Source organism: Azolla caroliniana, unplaced genomic scaffold, assembly GCF_043228905.1.
Source record: "Azolla caroliniana isolate FFs.n. ecotype wild unplaced genomic scaffold, voAzoCaro1.0.p SCAF_11, whole genome shotgun sequence".
Lineage (NCBI taxonomy): Eukaryota > Viridiplantae > Streptophyta > Polypodiopsida > Salviniales > Salviniaceae > Azolla > Azolla caroliniana.
In genome coordinates this window covers 2,891,484-2,911,387 of record NW_028230446.1, presented here as the reverse complement: position 1 = coordinate 2,911,387, position 19,904 = coordinate 2,891,484, and the positions used below count along the sequence as shown (strand labels likewise).

The 19,904-nt window shown below is 37.0% G+C and overlaps 2 protein-coding genes and 1 long non-coding RNA gene across 3 annotated transcripts; 1 reads left to right on the top strand and 2 right to left on the bottom strand.

Annotated features, from left to right (window-relative positions):
• Positions 1–10,215, top strand: LOC147857593 (ABC transporter G family member 22-like). The gene is made up of 8 exons (XM_087327981.1): positions 1–118; positions 870–1,123; positions 5,684–6,026; positions 6,652–6,978; positions 7,367–7,654; positions 9,019–9,303; positions 9,588–9,695; positions 9,845–10,215. The coding sequence occupies exons 1-8, from the start codon at positions 2–4 to the stop codon at positions 10,052–10,054; spliced, it is 1,932 nt and encodes a 643-aa protein (XP_087184107.1). The 5' UTR covers position 1; the 3' UTR covers positions 10,055–10,215.
• Positions 8,883–10,762, bottom strand: LOC147857592 (uncharacterized). Its single transcript, XR_015530547.1, has 2 exons — positions 10,500–10,762; positions 8,883–10,046 (listed from the first exon to the last, which is right to left on the bottom strand). It is a non-coding gene; the product is annotated as an uncharacterized LOC147857592 (long non-coding RNA).
• A 1,858-nt stretch (positions 10,763–12,620) lies between these two features.
• On the bottom strand, positions 12,621–18,374 carry LOC147857591 (uncharacterized). Its single transcript, XM_087326755.1, has 4 exons — positions 18,186–18,374; positions 17,214–18,093; positions 14,207–16,943; positions 12,621–13,191 (listed from the first exon to the last, which is right to left on the bottom strand). The coding sequence occupies exons 1-4, from the start codon at positions 18,259–18,261 to the stop codon at positions 13,162–13,164; spliced, it is 3,723 nt and encodes a 1,240-aa protein (XP_087182881.1). The 5' UTR covers positions 18,262–18,374; the 3' UTR covers positions 12,621–13,161.
• Positions 18,375–19,904: the final 1,530 nt, after the last annotated feature.

Here is a 19,904-nt window from a genome sequence, read left to right as displayed (position 1 = left end):
GATGAATAATAACATGCCCCCCGCCGTGGCCCCGCCCCCGTGTGAACGCGGCATCGGCATCGACGTCCACAAGGATGACACGATCTCGTTCCCTCGTCCCGAGCCCATTTATCTACAGGTACGTTCTCGTTCCACACGAGGTAAGTAAGTGCCTAGTGTCTGGCCCTTCTCCTGCCTCATAATGCTAGCTAGTTTCAACAATACGTCTATAATTACTTGTTTTCTTTGTCCCATATGCAAAGTTTCAACTAACTACATTGGACATCTCGCATAGACATGGGATCACCCAAACTACCACACATTGTTGGGGGGCCCCCCATGCATGATGCACCACTACCACACATTGACTTACCCTACACTCTTTGTGCATGTGCTCCGAGTGTACACATCCATGACCCTGTACATATGTTGGGTTGCGTGTGCCTAGCCTCACTACTAACTAGTCAATGATGTGCACGATCACCAGTGAAATGCATAGCGACTAGTTCTTAATTCTTGTGAGGAGGTATTGTTTTCTATTAAGGGTGGGTAATCATGATGTCTAGAAAGGTCCCTATGGTGTTAAGTGTGCACTACTACTAGTGGCAAACTAGCGATTAGCATTCTTTCCGAAGGTGGGGTAATCATGATACCTAGGAAGTCCACATTACCACTAGTACCCTATGGGACAATTCTTTCGTCATACCTAGGAAGTCCACATTACCACTAGCAACCTATGGGACAAATCTTTCGTCCTAGGAGACAATTCCTTTTTCCTAGGGGATACTTCTAAACAATTTTATGATTGGTTGGAGCTTGGCAATTAAGATATGGTAAAATATGATTTAATGAGCCGCCGTCTATGATTAACCATGGCACGGGGTTTCTAGTTCACCGAGGTGAAGTACAAGGTTGTGACACAAGAGGCAGCAAAGTGGCGAGGAAAAGGGGCGGTGGAGAAGGAGATTCTCCACGGAGTTTCAGGATCGGTTGGTGCAGGCGAGATGCTCGCAATGATGGGGCCATCCGGTAGTGGAAAGACCACTCTTCTCAATGTCTTGGGTGGTCGCCGCTCAAACCCTCAACTTATCTCTGGATCCATCCTCTACAATGATGTCCCTTACTCCAAAAACCTCAAAAGAAGGTGAGTATATTTTTATTTAATTTCCAAATATAGCCTCTAATTATGAATATATTACATTCAAGTTCATTTAGGCTTGGTAGGAATTGCTACTACCCTTTTTCTATAATAGACTATATTGGTAGGGTTGTGTTTAGTAATTATGTCTTAATTTCCTAAGGATTTGTTTTAGGTGTTCAATGCTGCGTAATTTCGTCTTTTGATTGATATGTAAAAATCTCGTTTCTAGGTTCGACTTGTGGTTCATTTAACAAATTTTCCTTTTAATGTTTTGTTTATTTATATGTTCCACTATGCCATGATTGGGAATCAAGATCCAAACTTTAGTCATAAGCATATGATTGTGATTACACATTCAATTTATGTAGGCATTGCAATTGAGTGGGACTCTATGCATAGTGGAGGTCAGGCAATGTCCTTTTAGATGGGGCCCCTTCACTTCATGGGATATACCACTGACATAGAATTCTCGATTTTGCTTAAGGATCAATTATGTATTCCTTGATCTTACTTACCATCATTAGAGAGAGAGTGAGAGCTAGAGAATTGTTTTGAGAATTAAGGCGTTAAACCACATGATCGGCTCAAATTCAACATTCAACCTCCTTGTTAAAAGCTTGGAGATTGAAAAAGCGAGCTTCAAACTACTCGGCGATACCTAGAGAGATAACAACCATTTAGCCTTAGGGGTTTGACGTTCAAAGTCAAAATTGAGTCCAATCTGCTTCTTAGCATCTTTGAAATGGTTTGCTTAAGTTGAATCAATCAATTCAAAAATATTAATTGCCCCCCCACCCCTCAACATTATGTCGAATAAGGACATTGGCATTGTAGTTAATAGGGTCCTACTTACAATTCTCACTTACGCATCTTATCATCCCCTTGTTATGCCATCTAGCGTCGACTTCTTTCCCAAAGTCACTATGAACCTCACTGTTTAATAGGTCACTATTGATGAACTTTTTATTGTAATATTGAACATGACATATATTTCCATCAGATCATGTTGATGTCGAATTAATTGATCTCTTTTAGCCAAGTCCATATTCTTATATTCTAGCTTCTCGATCCAAATATATAACACCAAACCCACCCCAAGTCATAGCGGCATGTAGTTTGATAAAAGCATTGGGTTTTTTTGTCATCGATATACCCCTCACTCAAAGTACACCTTGTCGCGAAAGTAAAGAGTAAAGCCATGCTTTCCTTTTGAATGCATATGCACCATCATCAGTATATCTTCTAAGGCTTACTAGATAGCTAGTAGCCTTTTGTGAAACTAGCTTCGTCGTTCAAAATACAGATAGATATCTTTTATCTAACATAGAAGCATAGAATAAACTTAATTTGAAACTTTTCTCATGTGTCAATATCGTATACAACAATGGTACTTCTTATTATTAAATATTATAAGCTATGCGCATTTTTAGTAAAAACGGTTGTTGCCACAAGCTAATCAACAAGATTAAGGTAAAAGAATCTTATTTGGCATAACGTTAACATAAAGTTTTTTTGGGAGTTAACGTGGTTAGTCGATGTTGGTGTCACTAGATGATACACAAATTAAAAGTAATATTATGTAGGCTATATGAAAGTGATGTAAAGCTTAATAAAAACAATACTTTGAAAGTCCCAAATGTCACCTATTTTGATGCCATTCAAGTGACATGAACACTGGCATGGTAAATATTCTCTCATATTGAAGATCTATTGTCAACCAAATCTCCATTGAAAATCGAGATTATAACTTTTCTTCAGATAGCAACTTTGATTATGATAGCCAATAATAGAGTATAATTGAAGGATGTAACCCGATGATGAAACATCAATATTAAATAGGTTACATGAAAGTGACGCAAAGTGTAAAAGCGATATTTTGAAAGTCTCAAATGTCACCTGTTTTGATGCCATTCACATGACATGAACACTAACATGGCAAATATTCTCGCATTCTGAACATCTACTTTCAAGTTTCAACCAAATCTCCATTGGAAAACATTCGGTTAGCAACTTTGATTATGATAGTAAGTAGTAGAGTAATACCCAAGGATTGGTTGTAGCACATTATAGAGTATAACCCAAGGATGTAAAAAAAAATGTCTATTGTCTAACTTTTAGACCAAGAAACACAAAAGAAGGTACATGTTATCTGTGGGAGTAACCTAATGGAAGTGGATAACATAAGCTTGACTCATTGTAAAAGTGGTTCTTGAGGGAGGAGTTATGGATCAAAACACCTCAAAATGCACCTTCTAGACATATTTTGCATGACAATGGATCCTAGACCTAGTATTAGCTCATATAAGTAAGAATATTCCATAGTCAATGTAATGTGTCAATTAGCTCTTCACATAGGATAATGGCATGAATGATAACCGCATAGGTAAGGATGATGTTATTTCTAAGGTAAAGGAATCAATATAACATACATTTGTTTCATCATGGGCCACTCAATCACTTTTGTATCAAGAAAAAGAAGAAATAAGTCCCACAGTTTACATCTATTGACATTCTAGAGTAGGCCCTACTTAAAAACTTTCTTGATGTATGTAGCTATTTTATATGAGAAAATGAGTCATTTTTCCATCGAATATGTGAAATTTGGAAGGAGTGACAAAAACATTGAGTGGGTTGATGTCTTAATCTATGAATTGGGTTAGTGTCTTTTGTGACACTATGACTAAGCATTATTTGGATCCAAATTTGGGCCTTGTTAAAAACATTGTGTCATGGAGGTATTTGTCACCAAATTTGTCCTATATGACTATCATTGGAAAGATCCAAATGAAATATTTGCTCTAAACTAATGTTTCCCAAATTGAAGATGTGGTTTGAAAGCTACTATCTTGTCGTTAAAAAACAAACCCAAAAGTATCCCAATTATAACCTCTTTCCTATTGGTCGAGAGAGAATGATTTGCGAATATTCCAAATACATAGAATGCCCAAGACCAAATCCAAAATGGTCTAAATGGTCATGACTTAATTTGTTTAGGTTCCTCTAGACTAGCTAATGTCTCTCTCTCTGAATCACATTAACCACAAATATTAGGGCAAGCCCAAGATGTCAAATGTTCATTCTTACATCACTATAAGAGGGAGGTATATTGGGTGTTCACTCATAAGATCCACACATCTCATCAAACTCAAGAGAATGAGTTATTCAAAACCCACACATCTCGTCAAACTCAAGATTCAACCAGCCAATCTAGATCATGTATCAAACAACAGTCTTGGTACAAATAAATTATTCGTTTATATGACCATATTTGTGTTATTGTGAAACACGTTGAAATGAACCAAATGGGGCAACCCAACATTTTTAACAATAGAAAATATTATCTCAATGTCAAGTTACATTGGAGAGGGTTTTCACTTGCACGAGAATATTGAATACCTTTCTCGAGAGATAATGACTGTAATATATCATCTTCCTCAAGAAGTAGCAAGACATAAGTTTCCTTTTGAGAGAGAGAGAGAGAGAGAGAGAGAGATTAGTAATGAGATAAGATTGTTCATGGGAGGCCATTAAGATGGCCTATTGTTCCTCCCAAAAGAAGGAAAGGGGAAGGAGGAAGGGGACTATTATTGTCCTTGAGAGGTTAGTAACATGACCTATTGGTCTTGCCTAGATAAGAAAACACTTGAGAGGTTAGTAACATGACCTATTGGTCTTGCCTAGATAAGAAAACAGAAGGATCTATTGCTATTCTCAAAGGCTACCACATGTCTGGTTGTCCATGGGATGTGCTACAAGAGCTCTTTTTGGAGGCTACCTAAATTTCACTAATTCATAGGTCTATCAAACAAGGAGCAAATGTATGCATCTCTCTCTCTCTCTCAGAGTGTAACAATCACTTATCAATATGTTTACGAATTATTAGGTCTAGATGAGTGTTTAACTCGTTTTGAGCTAAGGTCTAATGTTTGATATCAATGATTTCACTTCGATTTATAGATTTGTATTTGATTGGGTATCATTTTTCTCACTTGTGGACAACCATTTAATAATCTTTCTCTCTCTCTCTCTCTCAATATGTATAGAAAAAGAAGTGAGGGAATGAACAAAGAAATAAATTATCAAAAGGGATATAAAGATTCATTAAAAACTAATATCTATAGACTATATATATATAGCTTGTACTATTTCTGTACCTTTTGAACATTTATTTCTTTGTTCATTCTCTCGGTTCTTTTTCTATGTTTAACTAAGTCAACGTAACATTCTCTTCTTTTGTCATCTAGAATTTAATACATCTCTTTCTCTTTCTATAAACGATGTAACTTAATTGGGTGTTGTGTATGCAATTCTATTGCCATATGTATAGGATTGGGTTCGTGACCCAAGATGATGTGCTCTTCCCACATCTAACTGTGGCAGAAACACTTACATTCTCGGCACAACTACGATTGTTCATTCTCTCGGTTCTTTTTCTATGTTTAACTAAGTCAACGTAACATTCTCTTCTTTTGTCATCTAGAATTTAATACATCTCTTTCTCTTTCTATAAACGATGTAACTTAATTGGGTGTTGTGTATGCAATTCTATTGCCATATGTATAGGATTGGGTTCGTGACCCAAGATGATGTGCTCTTCCCACATCTAACTGTAGCAGAAACACTTACATTCTCGGCACAACTACGATTGCCAACACAAATGTTGAGCCGGGAAGCGAAAGTGGAGCGTGCAAAGATGGTTATGGCAGAGCTGGGACTACAACGTTGCCATGACACCATCATCGGAAACCAATTCTTGCGTGGAATCTCAGGAGGTGAACGTAAGCGTGTGTGCATTGGCCAAGAGATTCTCACCAACCCCTCCCTCATCTTTCTCGACGAGCCCACCTCTGGCCTTGACTCCACCACTGCCCTTCGAATCATCCGCCTCCTCCAAAACATCGCACATGTATGATAAATATGTTACTAAGATATCATTTTCCTTCATTCTTAGTTTTACTATTACCTCTTTTAATGACAAATGTGGATGTGGTCGATTGGATTTTATTTGTATTTGCACATGTGCATGCATGTGGTTGGAAATTAAATCTATTTTAGGAACCTTAGAATGCCGGCCTCATCAATGTCAATAACACATCAACATTGTGCAGTTATCACGTGGCTAAAATTCTTGATTAAGACATGTGTCAATTCACAAAATGTTCAAAGGAACCGTGGAAACTTTAGGGGGGTCTATCTACCAATTGAAAGTGATGGAGATTGGAGCTATGGAAATGGAGTGACAGAGGGAATGAACTCTAAACAAGAATTAGGATGGAAATAGTGAAGCGAATGACTATTAATCCAACCATGCTATATAATATTTGTTGATTGGTTATTTAACATCTCTTTATTTTTCATGTAATGTGAACGCTATGCTAGATTTTGAATTCCCTAGGACCTAAACTTAACTTGAAATGTGCATGTGCAATTTGTAAGCCTTGAATGTTGGAATTTTCATATCATGAAAGTTAAACAATTTTCAAATGACTAGCTATTAACCTCAAGCTCAATGTTAATCAAATTTTTAATAGCAAGGACGAGCTGTGATGGCCACCATCCATCAACCCTCTAGTCGAGCTTTTCACATGTTTGACAAACTTATTCTTCTCTCGGATGGCCATCCCGCATACTTTGGCAAAGCACAAGGCGCTTTAACCTATTTTGACTCGATTGGCTTTACCCCACTTATACCCATGAATCCCGCTGACTTCTTACTTGACCTTTGTAGTGGGAATGTCAATGACATGTCGATTCCCAACGTCCTCACAAAGCAACAAGGTGTCAATAAGGAAATGTCAAATCTTGCTAACATAAATGGTGGCACACCATCCACCATCTTTGCGAAGGATGTAAAAAAGGTGATGAGCTTATGACTTCATTTAATTCTAGCTCTACTTTATGTCTAAAGTTCATTGTATCATAAGTTTCCTTGCAAGTATTTCTCACAATATTAGGAATTTATATGCGTGCATCATCATTAATCACAATATTTCAACCATTATATGTTCTATGCAACACCTTGAATGTTGGATGAATAATTAATCTCTCATGTAAATGCCTCCATTTTACTTACCACTTATCTCATTTGTCTTTTGACTAGATTCCGTCATTAGCCACCAACATTGAATCTATTTGCTTCTATTTATATCATAATTGACCATTTCAAAAAATAGTATAAAAGTGACATGTAACCAAAAGGTACTTAGCATTTCCAAGAAGTAACATATTGCCTCTTAATGCAATCAGTATCTTAAGGATCGTTGTGAGGAACAAATGTCTACATTGGATAGAGCAGAATCTTTACAAAATCAAAAGGCACAACATGGAATAAGTTCCAATATAGTAAATAAGAGACGAAATTGGTCAACATCATGGTGGGAACAATTCTTTGTCCTCTTCATTCGTGGGTTTAAGGCCAGGCGTAATGAATATTTGAGCTGGTTAAGGGTTATTCAAGTTGTGTTCTCGGCATTGCTAGGAGGTTGTTTGTGGTGGCAATCAAAGCATTCAACTCCATGGGAACTTCAAGACCAAGTGAGTATCATATACACGACACTCTTTCAATTTTGATGATATTGCATCATAGATTTTAAGTGTAAGAGGAAGTATTAATTGACAAACTTTATAAAATACTATGAATTGAATCTAACTATTAAAAAATGGCATTAGGATATGTGTTAAAGCATTACAAAATTTCGGACTCAAACTTGGGCTTCTTTTCCCGAACATTTCCTTATTAAACAATCAATAGGAAAGGGTTACTCTTGTTGGGGAACTTTTGGTTTTGCTTTTTAGAGAAAACATTAACTCTCCCCACCACAAGTCAAACCTAAGTGGTCTTTAGTGTTCTGGAATCATCTCACTGAAGATAGTAATATGATAAAGTTTTGGTACAGTCCAAGTAAGTATTTCGCCTTGTGCAAGCATATCAATGAAATGATCTTTCCCACTATGTGCGACTTTAAGTTAAAAATCTTGCAAATGAATTTTGTAAAGCAAGGATATTGCAAAGTGATTACAATTAGAAAAAGTAAATGTTCAATAACAATTGTACTCATCGAAATTAATTCTTAGCTTGAACATGAAACTACATGTTCAAGCAACAAGGTGAAGAAGACATTGCAATTATACATTATGTAGGAAACATAGATTTCCTAGGTTATCGTATTGAAACTTTGAATTCAAATACATAGGCATAGAAGTCTGACGTTAAAGCTTGTGCAATGGATTTGACGTTTGCTATTGTGTAGAGCTTTATTTGAGATAATTCAAAATTTGCTTCTAAGAAAATCCCTTTACAACATTGGGACTCTCGTATATAGTTTAAGAGTGAAAACATAACATTGCCATGGCAAATAAAGTAGGATCTATTCTACAAAGGTTTTATATTTTCATTCATTTTTGTACTTTTGAGGCTCTTTTCTATACGTATATTCTATAGTCAACTCACATTCTAATCAACTTTCAAGTTGCAACTTAGACATGTTGACTTTTTTATTTCTCTTTCTAGCCTCTCGTATATGCAAGAATGTCTTAACTCACTAAAACATAGACTAATTTGACCTCAATTTAAATCAGATTGAAGAAATTAATGTGATACAACATCCATGCACTAAACTCGAGCCAAATTACTCATGTCATGTTCGAGGAACAATACTCTTAGATTTGTACTTGTTTCATTTGTTTTTTGATGCTCCTTTTATGTAATGGTGCATTCACGTGTAACGAGGGAGAGAAATACACGCGCGCGCGCAAGAGTTAGTAAAATTATAAATAACGTGCTACAGTTAGTTGTTAACAACAATTGTAGATGACGTATGACCTTTATGGTTTGTATTTTAAATGTCATAAAGTGCCTATTTGTGGCTGTAATAAAATAATTGATTGAACAAATGTAGTCAGGATTGTTATTCTTCATTGGAGTGTTTTGGGGGTATTTCCCATTGTTCACGGCAATCTTCACATTTCCAATCGAGAGGTCAATTATGGCAAAGGAAAGAGCTGCAGACATGTATCGCGTGAGTGCCTACTTCATGGCACGCACATTGAGTGACTTACCCATTGAGTTGGGCCTTGCAGTCATCTTCATCCTCATTCTCTACTTCATGGCCAACCTTCGTCGCACCCTTACAGCCTTTGTCTTCACCATCGCCACGGTTTGCCTCGATGTGATCACCTCGCAGGTAAGTACACGAATTGTGTAGGAAGAAACATTACCCTTTCATAAATGTTAGAGCAATTTCCACCAATCATTGCAAATTGAATGTCGTTCATTACAAAATTTTAACAGAAGCTAAATTTATTAGCATGTCATTGTATCTTTTGTTTACTTAAAATATACAAATATTGATTTGTGCACTTTCCCATTTGCGTTTTTTTCTTTGTGGTGTCCAAGAGTAAATGCCCAAACAACTCTGTTACAAGTTATCTGAAATTGCTTTTATATTTTGCTTTTTGAAATCCATAGGGGGTGGGGTTCTTTATCGGTGCAGCGTTGATGGATGTTCAAAAAGCAAGCACTTTTGCCTCAGTTTTTGTACTTGCATTCATGTTGGCAGGGGGCTTTTTCGTAAAAGTAAGCCAATCAACATTTTTTCCTCAAACATTACAAGATTCAAATAATACATATATAAATGTGTGTGTGTGTGTATGTATCACTCAATCATGATTTGTCAATATGCCTATATCTGGTCTTTGATGGATAAGTTGTATGTGTCAATGCAGAATATACCTCCGTTCATTGGGTGGATCAAGTATATATCTTTTCAAGCTCATACTTATGAGATTCTAATGGAGGTGCAATATGGGCATACCAATATGGTGAAGAATTGGACACTTCGATATCAAAACTCTATTTTGGCCATGGTGATCATGGTCTTTGGTTATAGGATCCTTGCTTACCTTGCTCTTCGTCGAATGAAGATATCTGCATAAATAGATTCAACATTTTGAACAATGTCAAAACTAGATTTATCAATCCCTTAGGATTGCACTTACATATATTTGCTAGCATTTACCAATTCTAAGTTGCAAAAATATTGAATCGTGGCACTTACATTTATTGATATTAACTAGTAATACCTATTTTCTTCAAATGGTGTGCTTTATGAGCTTCATTTTTTGTCTTTACTAGGTTACACCAAAAGGGATACAATCACCCATGTTATATAATATAAAGATAACATCCACCAATATATCACTATTACACTAAAAGGTTTTGCGAAGTTTACTGTGTTAAAATGTCATGAAACTATCACATCATTTTACAACATTTTAGTATAAAGGCTATATACATTCACAAGTTCATAATTGATAGACTTCAATGCCTTGGTTTCGATATGCGCAATTTTTACTTTGGACACTCACTTGAAATTCTTACCTTAACATGATGCCAACTTTCTATATCCACAATCATGAGTTGCAATATCTTGTATTAAGATGTGAATTGGGTCTATTGTATGTGTGATTATCTTGTTGTCCCCATCAAAGAGCTAGACTCTTCTTACCATAATTCACAAAGTTATATTACAAATAATTTGTCATTCTCATATTTCCTCTTAATGATAACAACGTTATAAGAATGCATGGTTATTTGATTCATAATTATAATATACACATATCATAGTTTAAAACCAACGGTTAAGATGATGGTTTGGCAATGTTCAGGATGACTAGTTCAATACAAATGGGTGGTATATCATGATTCCTATTAACTTTAAAATATTTGTAGAAAATTAACACCTTACCCATCACACCAGCTAGTGATCCCCACATTGTCTAGCAAAAAATAGAAAACAATAAACTCATTGATTCTTACATTTGTGGTAGATATGCATGAATTTGAATGGAGACATGTGGAAAGGTGGTCTATCTAATCGTAGATATCGGTTTTTGTGATTTCTTTTATGTAGGTCCCTACACACATAGAGATGTGAAACAAAAGAAGTCACTAGTACATACGTTGTGTTGGGCGTTTTGCTGTATGGCACCTATATATAGAGATATCAGAATATTACACAGTAAAAATATTCCAAACAAGAACTTAGTAGTACATATTGTCTACACATGTCATAGTCTGGATATCTTTAGTGGTCATGATAGTCCCATATACAGTGATATTGGAATATCACATAACATTAAAAGAATATCAATATTGATGGTGACACATCTATATGTAAATACAATGCCTTTGATAATTGAAAGTAGAATTGTAACACCATATTTTACAAACAAGATGTCGGCGCATTATCTCGACAAAAAACATGAAGAATTTCTATATTGCACACACCTCATGCAAGAATGGAGCCCCATGACTTTAAGATTCCAAAGCGTAAGATTAACTTATAGATCATGGTGTTCAAAATAAACTTACAAATCTCAATAAAATGACGAAACACATTGTGAACTGTCATTATAATTTGATGGATCTTTCACATTTGGATATAGCACCTAATGTGACATTTATAAATGAAATTTCTCTTCCGTTAGCGAAGGTATCAACTAAAACAAAATTACTAAAATGTACTAGCATGGTTGAGAATAGGAATAACATTGGATGATATATAAAAACTCACATAGAAGTAATAAGAACATTCTTATTTACATCTCTTGTGTGCACATGTTCCATAGCATAACATAGAAAAAACCACTTTTTACAATGTTGATTGTTAAGCATAGTATTTTGGAGTTACCCACCTTCTAGCCTATGTCATAGTGTTGTTGGCCCTTGGTCCATAAATTAGTGTTGCATTCTCGTTGTGTTGTAGTGCTGATTACCTTGGGTCAAATTACGGTTACCTACTATCTAAAGGATAAACGACCAACGGTTGCTTGGGCATGTATCCATTTTACATATACAAATTAAGTTCATAAGCTTATCCAAGCACAAATTGGAGTTATACCATTAATGTGTACATTTCATAAGAGCACAAATTGGAGATCTACCATTAATGTGTACATGTTCAAGATCACAAATGGATGTTCTACCATTAATGCATACATTTATGTTCATAAGATCACAAATTGGATATTTGTTGAGATTATGCCTCTGATGTCTTTTAACTACTCTAGGTTAAATATGGCGTCTCCTTCACCAAACGTTCTCGATCAAACAATCTTTAGCTTAAATCTTGATGCCTTGGAATTCTTTTCTTTCAAGAATATAGTCTACTCTCTTAGAACAATGAATGTCATCTTTTAAGCACAGATGACTATATTGGCTGTGGGAGATATTTGCTGTTCTTGATCTATATCTATTCACAAACATCACATGTTATGTATCTGTCATATTATTCTGTAAACATTTTGAATAATCATATTGAGGATATGTTTTCCAGATACACAACTGGAATTAACCATTCCTGTTGTCAATGAAATGTTGTATACTTTGAACCATCAGTTAGCATCACAAATAATATGAGCAAGACCTACATTTACATCTTTGAAAGATCATAGTGGCACATGAAACCAAGGCACATATGGTATGCACTAGATGCCAGTGCAATAGGAAAATAATTAATTTAACACTCCATACCTGTTCTCCATTGACAAACCATGTATGTAAATGACATAGCCAACAAACCTAATAAATTTGGCACACAAAAGGAAGCAACAATAGGCAAGCGAAATTGGAACCACAAGAATTTAACTTCCCCAAACTAGTCGTCACACACAAAGTACAATCAATAGTAATTTTACGCTCTCACATTGTTACAATAACTTCGCCTTCTCTCGAGCCAAAATATATAAAGAAACGAAGCTCTTGAGAAGCTCTTAAGTTGCCAAGCCATTTCATTCCCAGCTTCAAGAAGCATTTGATCAAACCTTCACAATGGATACACAGACGGGAATGTCCGTACTAAAACGGCAATAACTCATAAAACGTAACAGTCTCATCTTACATGTTTGGGTGATGTATATCAGAAATCTTGCAGTGAAAATAACGAATCCATCATACATAATATATCATCACATCAGCGTGTTAATGGTGGCGCCGATCCAAGCCAAAAAAGTAAGTCTTGTGACAAATCTGGCCTTGAATTTTACAACTTTAGATACTTGTCGACATAACCCTGAAATTAAATTTCCCGAAAACAAAAAGAATATCAGCTACTCAATTTTTTATTTTTTTTTCAAGACATGAATCTTTGTGAACCAATAGATCAATAGATTTATCAGAGTCCCATTACAATTTAATAGCATTATTTGATAAAATTTAAATTCTTTAAAACAAGCAATCGGCAACGGTTCGGTTCAGTTCGAAAGTGTCAAACTCAAAACGTTTAAAACCGAACAGTTAAAAAAAATTGAAACTTAAACCAAACCTAACTTAACCATGAAACCATTTAAACCAAAACCGTAACAAAGAATCCAAACCGTTAAACTGTTGAAACTGCAATTTCATGGTTCGGTTTCCGTTTTCAAGTTAGGTCAAAATTCAAAATTTTAATTTTCAATTTTAAATCTTTAAATTTTTTATAATATTTCAAATTTTAATTTTCCAGAATTTTGAAGATTTTTCCTAAAATGACAGAATTAGGCTTAAAGCTGAAAATTTTGTTCAAAAAATATTTAAGAAAATAATCAAGTGGCAACCCTAAACTGTCAAACCCAACCGAACTGAAACCAAACCGTTAAAAAAACTTGAACCTGAACTGAACCAAACTGTTTAACAGGTCAAACCGTTAAGCCATGGTTTCGCGGTTCAGTTTGGTTCAAACCAAACTGTTGCAGATTGTCTATTTTTTACCTTTTCTTTCACTATAATGACAGACAACTTTGATGTGGTGGGAGCATGCAAATAGAGGATGCAACAATTCATACTAAATTCCTTAAATTCACTAAAACCTCAAATTAAACCAACTTTCACTATCATGCTATTAAAATATGGTTGGAAATGGCAACAAATCAATGTGAGAGAGAGAGAGATTGTTTTCGGCCTTGGATGTCAAATATGCACTACTGGACAAAACATGAAACATTTTCACGTAGTATGTGTAGAATTGAGTAGTCACTACAGATGTGTAGAGACTGCAAATTGTGACTGTGAGAGGAACATGGGGAGAGAGAGAGAGAGAGAGCACATACTTGTACTAATTTTGAAATCTTGGGGCGGGATGACTTCATAAACTGATCAACCTTCTCTTGTGACTTGGGAATATGATGGCTAGGCAAATTCCCAATTACCTTTTCAACTGCCTTCTTTGCAATTGTCTTAAAGGCTTCTTTACTCATATATCCCTCTCTCCAGGTGGGCTTTAGCACCTCTTTAACATGATCAGCTACTGCCGCTCTAAGCATTTTCAAACCTCGGCTTCCTTTTTTACTTAAAGATTGTTCTAGTGGTTGTTCTGACCTAGCTTTGACAGGACTCCAATTCTCAGGACTAAGATTGTCAAGTGCACCCACATCCACATCATGCACCTCTTGATCGCTTGCATTCACTTCGGCTTGATGGTTTGAGTGCACAGTAAATCCAACATTTTCCGAAGAGATGGGATGTGTATCTGTTGGCAAAACTGACGGAATGACACTATCGGTGAATTTCATAGCTCCATTCAAATGAGAATCGAGCACATCCGATAAAGGATCATATTGATCAGTCAGAGTTTGCACATTAGTACTTTCGGGTACCTTAACAAGACCCGAGAGGGGAGGTATCATTGTGAGGGGATAAGAATATGATGTTGGTGGAAATAGCGGAGCCAAATGATTAGATGGCATTGGAAATGACCATGGCACATTGTTATTCTGTGCCACCATTGGTGCTGATGATGCAAAACTTGCATTCAAATTTAAACTACTTTTCACCACATTTGGAGCTAATGGTTGATTTGTATGGACACTTGTAAATGGATGCAAGGGTTGACTTGTAAAGCTATGATCGCCTTCAAATGGATGTGGTATTGGGCTTTGTTGTGGTCGTTGAGATGCAAACCCTTGCTGAGGAGGAAATTGTGGTTGTTGGAAGGGCAGATTTGAGCCCATATTCAGACTGAGATTCAACGAACCTGATTGTTGAGCTGGAATTGGATTTTGATTGCCAGGAAAAGAGGCTCCTGGAAGAGATCCATAACTAGGAATGGCATGCTGAGATGATGTTACTCCAAGATTTGACCCAGGATGTGGGAAAAATGGGCCTAAATGATTTGATGCACCAGATTGCTCAGCCATTTGGGGAGCTCCAGCACTTGATCCTTGATGCTGCGAGAATGGATCTCCTTGCAGACTTTGCCCATGAAAAGGAGGTCCAGAGCTCAATGCTGGCCATTGACTTTGAGCAAAAGCATGCCCATGATTTTGCATGGGCGGCCAAGAGTGGAAAGTTTGATGGCCCCATTGGCTAGTTGAGGATAAACCTCCATTCTCTGAATTAAAGACTTTATCTCCAAAAGGTAAAGATTGGGTATTTGAGTTTGCAGAGTATGCTGGTAATCTATACGACAAATTCGATGGAATTGGATGTGGTAAGTTTCCTATGAGTGTCGGATGTTGACCCATACCAGGAGCACTTGGCTGATTCATAGAGGCATGCACTTGAGTGCTCTGTGGAGGAAATGCTTGCATTGGTGAAGTGGCAACCTCTGTTCTGAAGTTAGGAAGATGAGGGTTAAATTGAGGTAGACTTACCAGGGAGAGGGGCTGGTCATCATTCTTTGCTTGTAACTGCTGCGTGTCCAAGTTTACAAGTACTTTCTCATCTCTTTCATTTGTTTCCTTTTGCCTCTCTGGTAATGTTATTGCCATTGGAAGACCCTCTTTATTCATTCCATATGCTACAATACCTGAATCAGAATTACTTTGCATATCTGTCTTTAGAGTGTTTTCTTGCAATTTTCCCTGTACATCTGATGTCGTCAAATTCTCGTCCACATCAATGGCTGCAACATCATTTTCTGGAAAGCTTTGCTTAGTGCTTCCTGTAGTACTAGCTTTTGATCCTCGGTGCTCCTCAGCTACCTTACTGACAACATCTGCATTCGAACTCACATCTACAGCTTTCAATGATTTTTGATGCATCTCTGTATCTGCCCTGTTTTTCATTATCTCTGTTTCGCCACCATATAGAACTTCTTTAGCGTTTACCTTAACTGGGATATTTCTTTCTTCACTGCCAACATTTTCTTGTGATTCTTCATATGCACTTAATTTTTGAACAATATCAATCGCATTTGTTCTTGGAAACACTGTCATATCTTGAACAGAACCAATTTTCTTTGGAATCTGCACATAAGAACCTTCTCCACTAATATCTCTTCCTCGAAATAGCTCAATCCTTCCCTGCAAACTTTCAGGTATAGCATCCTCGATACTCACTTTATTCTTGGTAACCAAGTTTGAAAAATCACCTTCTGTAGAGTGGTCTCTGTCCCTTTCGTCGTTATGAGCGTTAAAACTATTTGTTTGTATTTCTGCCATATACTTTCCTTGTCCAGCTCCCAAATCTTCAGGACCGAATCTTTCAATGTGATTCTCTCTTCCCAAACCACTCCGGTTGCATCTCTCTCCCGTTTGTTCTCGCCAGTATTCTTTTCTGCTGGATTCCTCTCTTGGATCATGCCTTTCAAAGTAAGAATCTTGCTGCCAACCACCACGCCCTTGTGGCTCTCTGCTACCATGAACAAACTTGCATGCACTACCTCTAGAACACTTTCCCCTTGAAAATTGGAAGCACAGAGTCTGTCCATCACCCCTTCCTCCTCTCCTTCCTCGTCCATAGTATTCACGATCACCCCTCCAATCCCTTCCCCCTCTTCCCATTTCCCCCGATCTCATGTACCGCGGTGGTGTTCTACTAAAGCTCCTTCGCTGTTGTGGTGATCGACTGCACAATAATTAAAACAAAAATAGCTTTAATAGCCTCAATAATTAGATGCAATAAAAAATGGCAAAGGGGTTAGCTTAATGGTTTGGCCCCTTTTCATTTAAGCCACAGGTGAGGAGTTAACTCCTGACACTGCCATTAGTTTCCATTTGCCATTTACTGTTAAGACAAAGAAAAAATGCATACATTCACTGTGCATTATATATTAATATAAAACGTAATATGTCATATCAAACATATATTTAAGATGCCACAAGCAACCATACCAACCTGTTTGATCTGCTCCATCTTGCTTTTCTACGAGGAGAGCGACTCATACTTAGCCTTCTCTGCCATTCACTGGATGATCTGCTTCTGCTTCTGCTTCTGCTTCTACTTCGACTCCTACTTCTACTGCTACTCCTGGTATTCCTCCTACTCCTATTTCTACTCCTACTCCTACTCCTACTCCTCCTATTCCTATTCCTACTTCTACTTCTCCTGATACCTCCCCTGCTCTTACCCTTGCTACTTCTACTTCTACTTCTACTTCTACTTCTACTATTACTGCTATAGCTTCTCCTCCGCTTCACGGGTCTCTTTTCTCCCTCAGATTCACTATCAGATACATCTTTCTGAACCAATCGTCCAAATTCATCCACAATAGGAGGCAAATTCCCCTCCTCTTTTGGCAAGCTCTTGCCTAGGATACTGTCAGCAGTAGCGCGTCTGTGAGAATTCATTGATGATTCATCACCTCTTTTCTCGCTATATTGACTACGCAAGCCCCTTGTGCTATCAATATCAGTTGATGTTTGATGAGATCTTGTGATATTATTACTTTCCTCTCTCTTGATTAGGCTTTCTGAATTGAATCTTGTCTCGTTTACACCTCCAAAGCTCTCAAGATTTGGATGTATTCCAGTATCATTAGGAGAGATTTTACTTCCAATCACTGTCTGTACAGGATGAGTCACTGAAATCAAACCCCATCGGGATAACCTTGTCCCAGCAAGTTGTTTCGTCGGATTCTGTAACTCACTCTCTTCTAGAATATCTTCTGAAGCTTTAAAATATGAATTGGTTGCAATAACATCACTTCCAGGTAGTGGATCATGACTTGAAGGATCTGAAGGTACACCTTGAATAACCATGTGATCTTTCACACCACCTGAAAGCTCAGAAATGAAAATTAGATAAAATCCTTCCATAAATCTACAGGTGTTTTTAAGTCTATTTTATACAATGACAAACTCTACAAACCTTTCATCTTTGGATAAGAAACCATAGTTGAATGAGTTCCTTCATTCGAAACATCATGGTCATGACTATATGTCATTCAAAACATCATGGAGTTGACTATATGTTTTCTCACCACCTTGTTGAATTTCTTCATTGGGCAGTCCAGATCCAAAACCTTTATGTAGATCATCATTAGTTTTAGATTGTGAATAGACCAACAAACTTTGCTTCTTCCATATTTAAAACTCATGACAAATTGCAGCTTCAGAATCTATATTATTTGGGAAAAGGAACACAAATCCGGGGTTTCTCCCCTGTTTTTCACACACTACGTTTTCTACTTAACTACCATTCTTCACAACATAAGCCGCAAAAGACTCGATTTGTTTCAACATTTCAATATCATGCAGTCTTTGAGGTTCGTTCAGGAGCAGAAAACCAACATCTAATGAACCTTCAGAAGGCAGAGGAGGTGGTCGATGTGGGGGACTAAGGGGCAAGTGAGGAGGAAAATCTGACTGTAGAGCACTATCAGATTGTATATCTAACAGTCGAGATGAAATGAAATTTGACATAAGTGATGACCAACAGGACATAGATGGTGGTGGAAAAGAAAATTGTTCTATTGTATAAGGGTTCCCATCTATGGGAGGAGGCATCGGCCTAGGAAGCATTTAACTTAACGTTCCTGCTGGTTGATGTGGCAGGATCAGGCTAGCTGTGACCTCACCTCTTGGTTGAGATTGTGAACCTCCCTCAATTGAAGGGTGATACATCTAGATGACGGAAGAAATGCAAAACAAATCTTTCCCTCTGATACTATGCACAAAAAGGGATTTAAAATACTGCCTTATGATACAACATCTAGAATATGTTTACAATCTTTTCCAATTTTTCATTTGATAACATGCAAAATAGTGTGTATAATTGATACTATTCCCAAAGATGTGTTTACAATATTGCCATTTTGATACTGTGCATAAACTATGCAATATATAATGATAATATCAATCTGCGCTTACAACCTTATAACCATATGCCCAAAATGTGCTTTCAATCTTGTCCTTTAATACTATGCCCTAAAATTTCCTTACTTTCTTATATTGACCTCTGATACTATAAATTTGGTTATGCTATAGTATCAGAGATCAAGAATCACACTTCATAGCAAAACCATTCTTGGTCAAACATCCATTAGGTCATGATCATGGGGATCGAATCATAAGATCCTTTTGTGTTAGTTCATGATGGATAGGGATGAAATCAGACGCCTCTTGCTCCTCTAGATTTTTCTTTCTTGCTATGATCTTTTGAAAATACATGTCGCCAACACCTGTATTGAACTTCCTATCTGATGTTCCTTCTGAGTTTCTAATATGCCAAAGCATTAGGCTTCTATATTTTAAAGAAGAAACCCTAATGTTGACACAGTTTCTCGCAGTGACCCAAAATCCAGAAAAAAGCAAGGAATGCGTAAAATCCAAAGGAACCCACATCGTGAAATTGCGAGAAAAGCTAAGATTTAGGGTTCCATATATCTTTTTGAAACCAGAGGGAATGAGGGAAACACATGTTTTTCTTGTATGCAGGGGAGATGAAGCATACCTTGATAGGCAGGTGAAGCGGGGGGGGGGGGGGGGGGGGAAGGAAGCGGATCTTGTTCCTAATCTTTTGTCTGTGAGAACATGCCGAAGGAGAAGACCCTTTTGTCTCTGTCTCTGCCTCTGTCTCTGGTCTTTC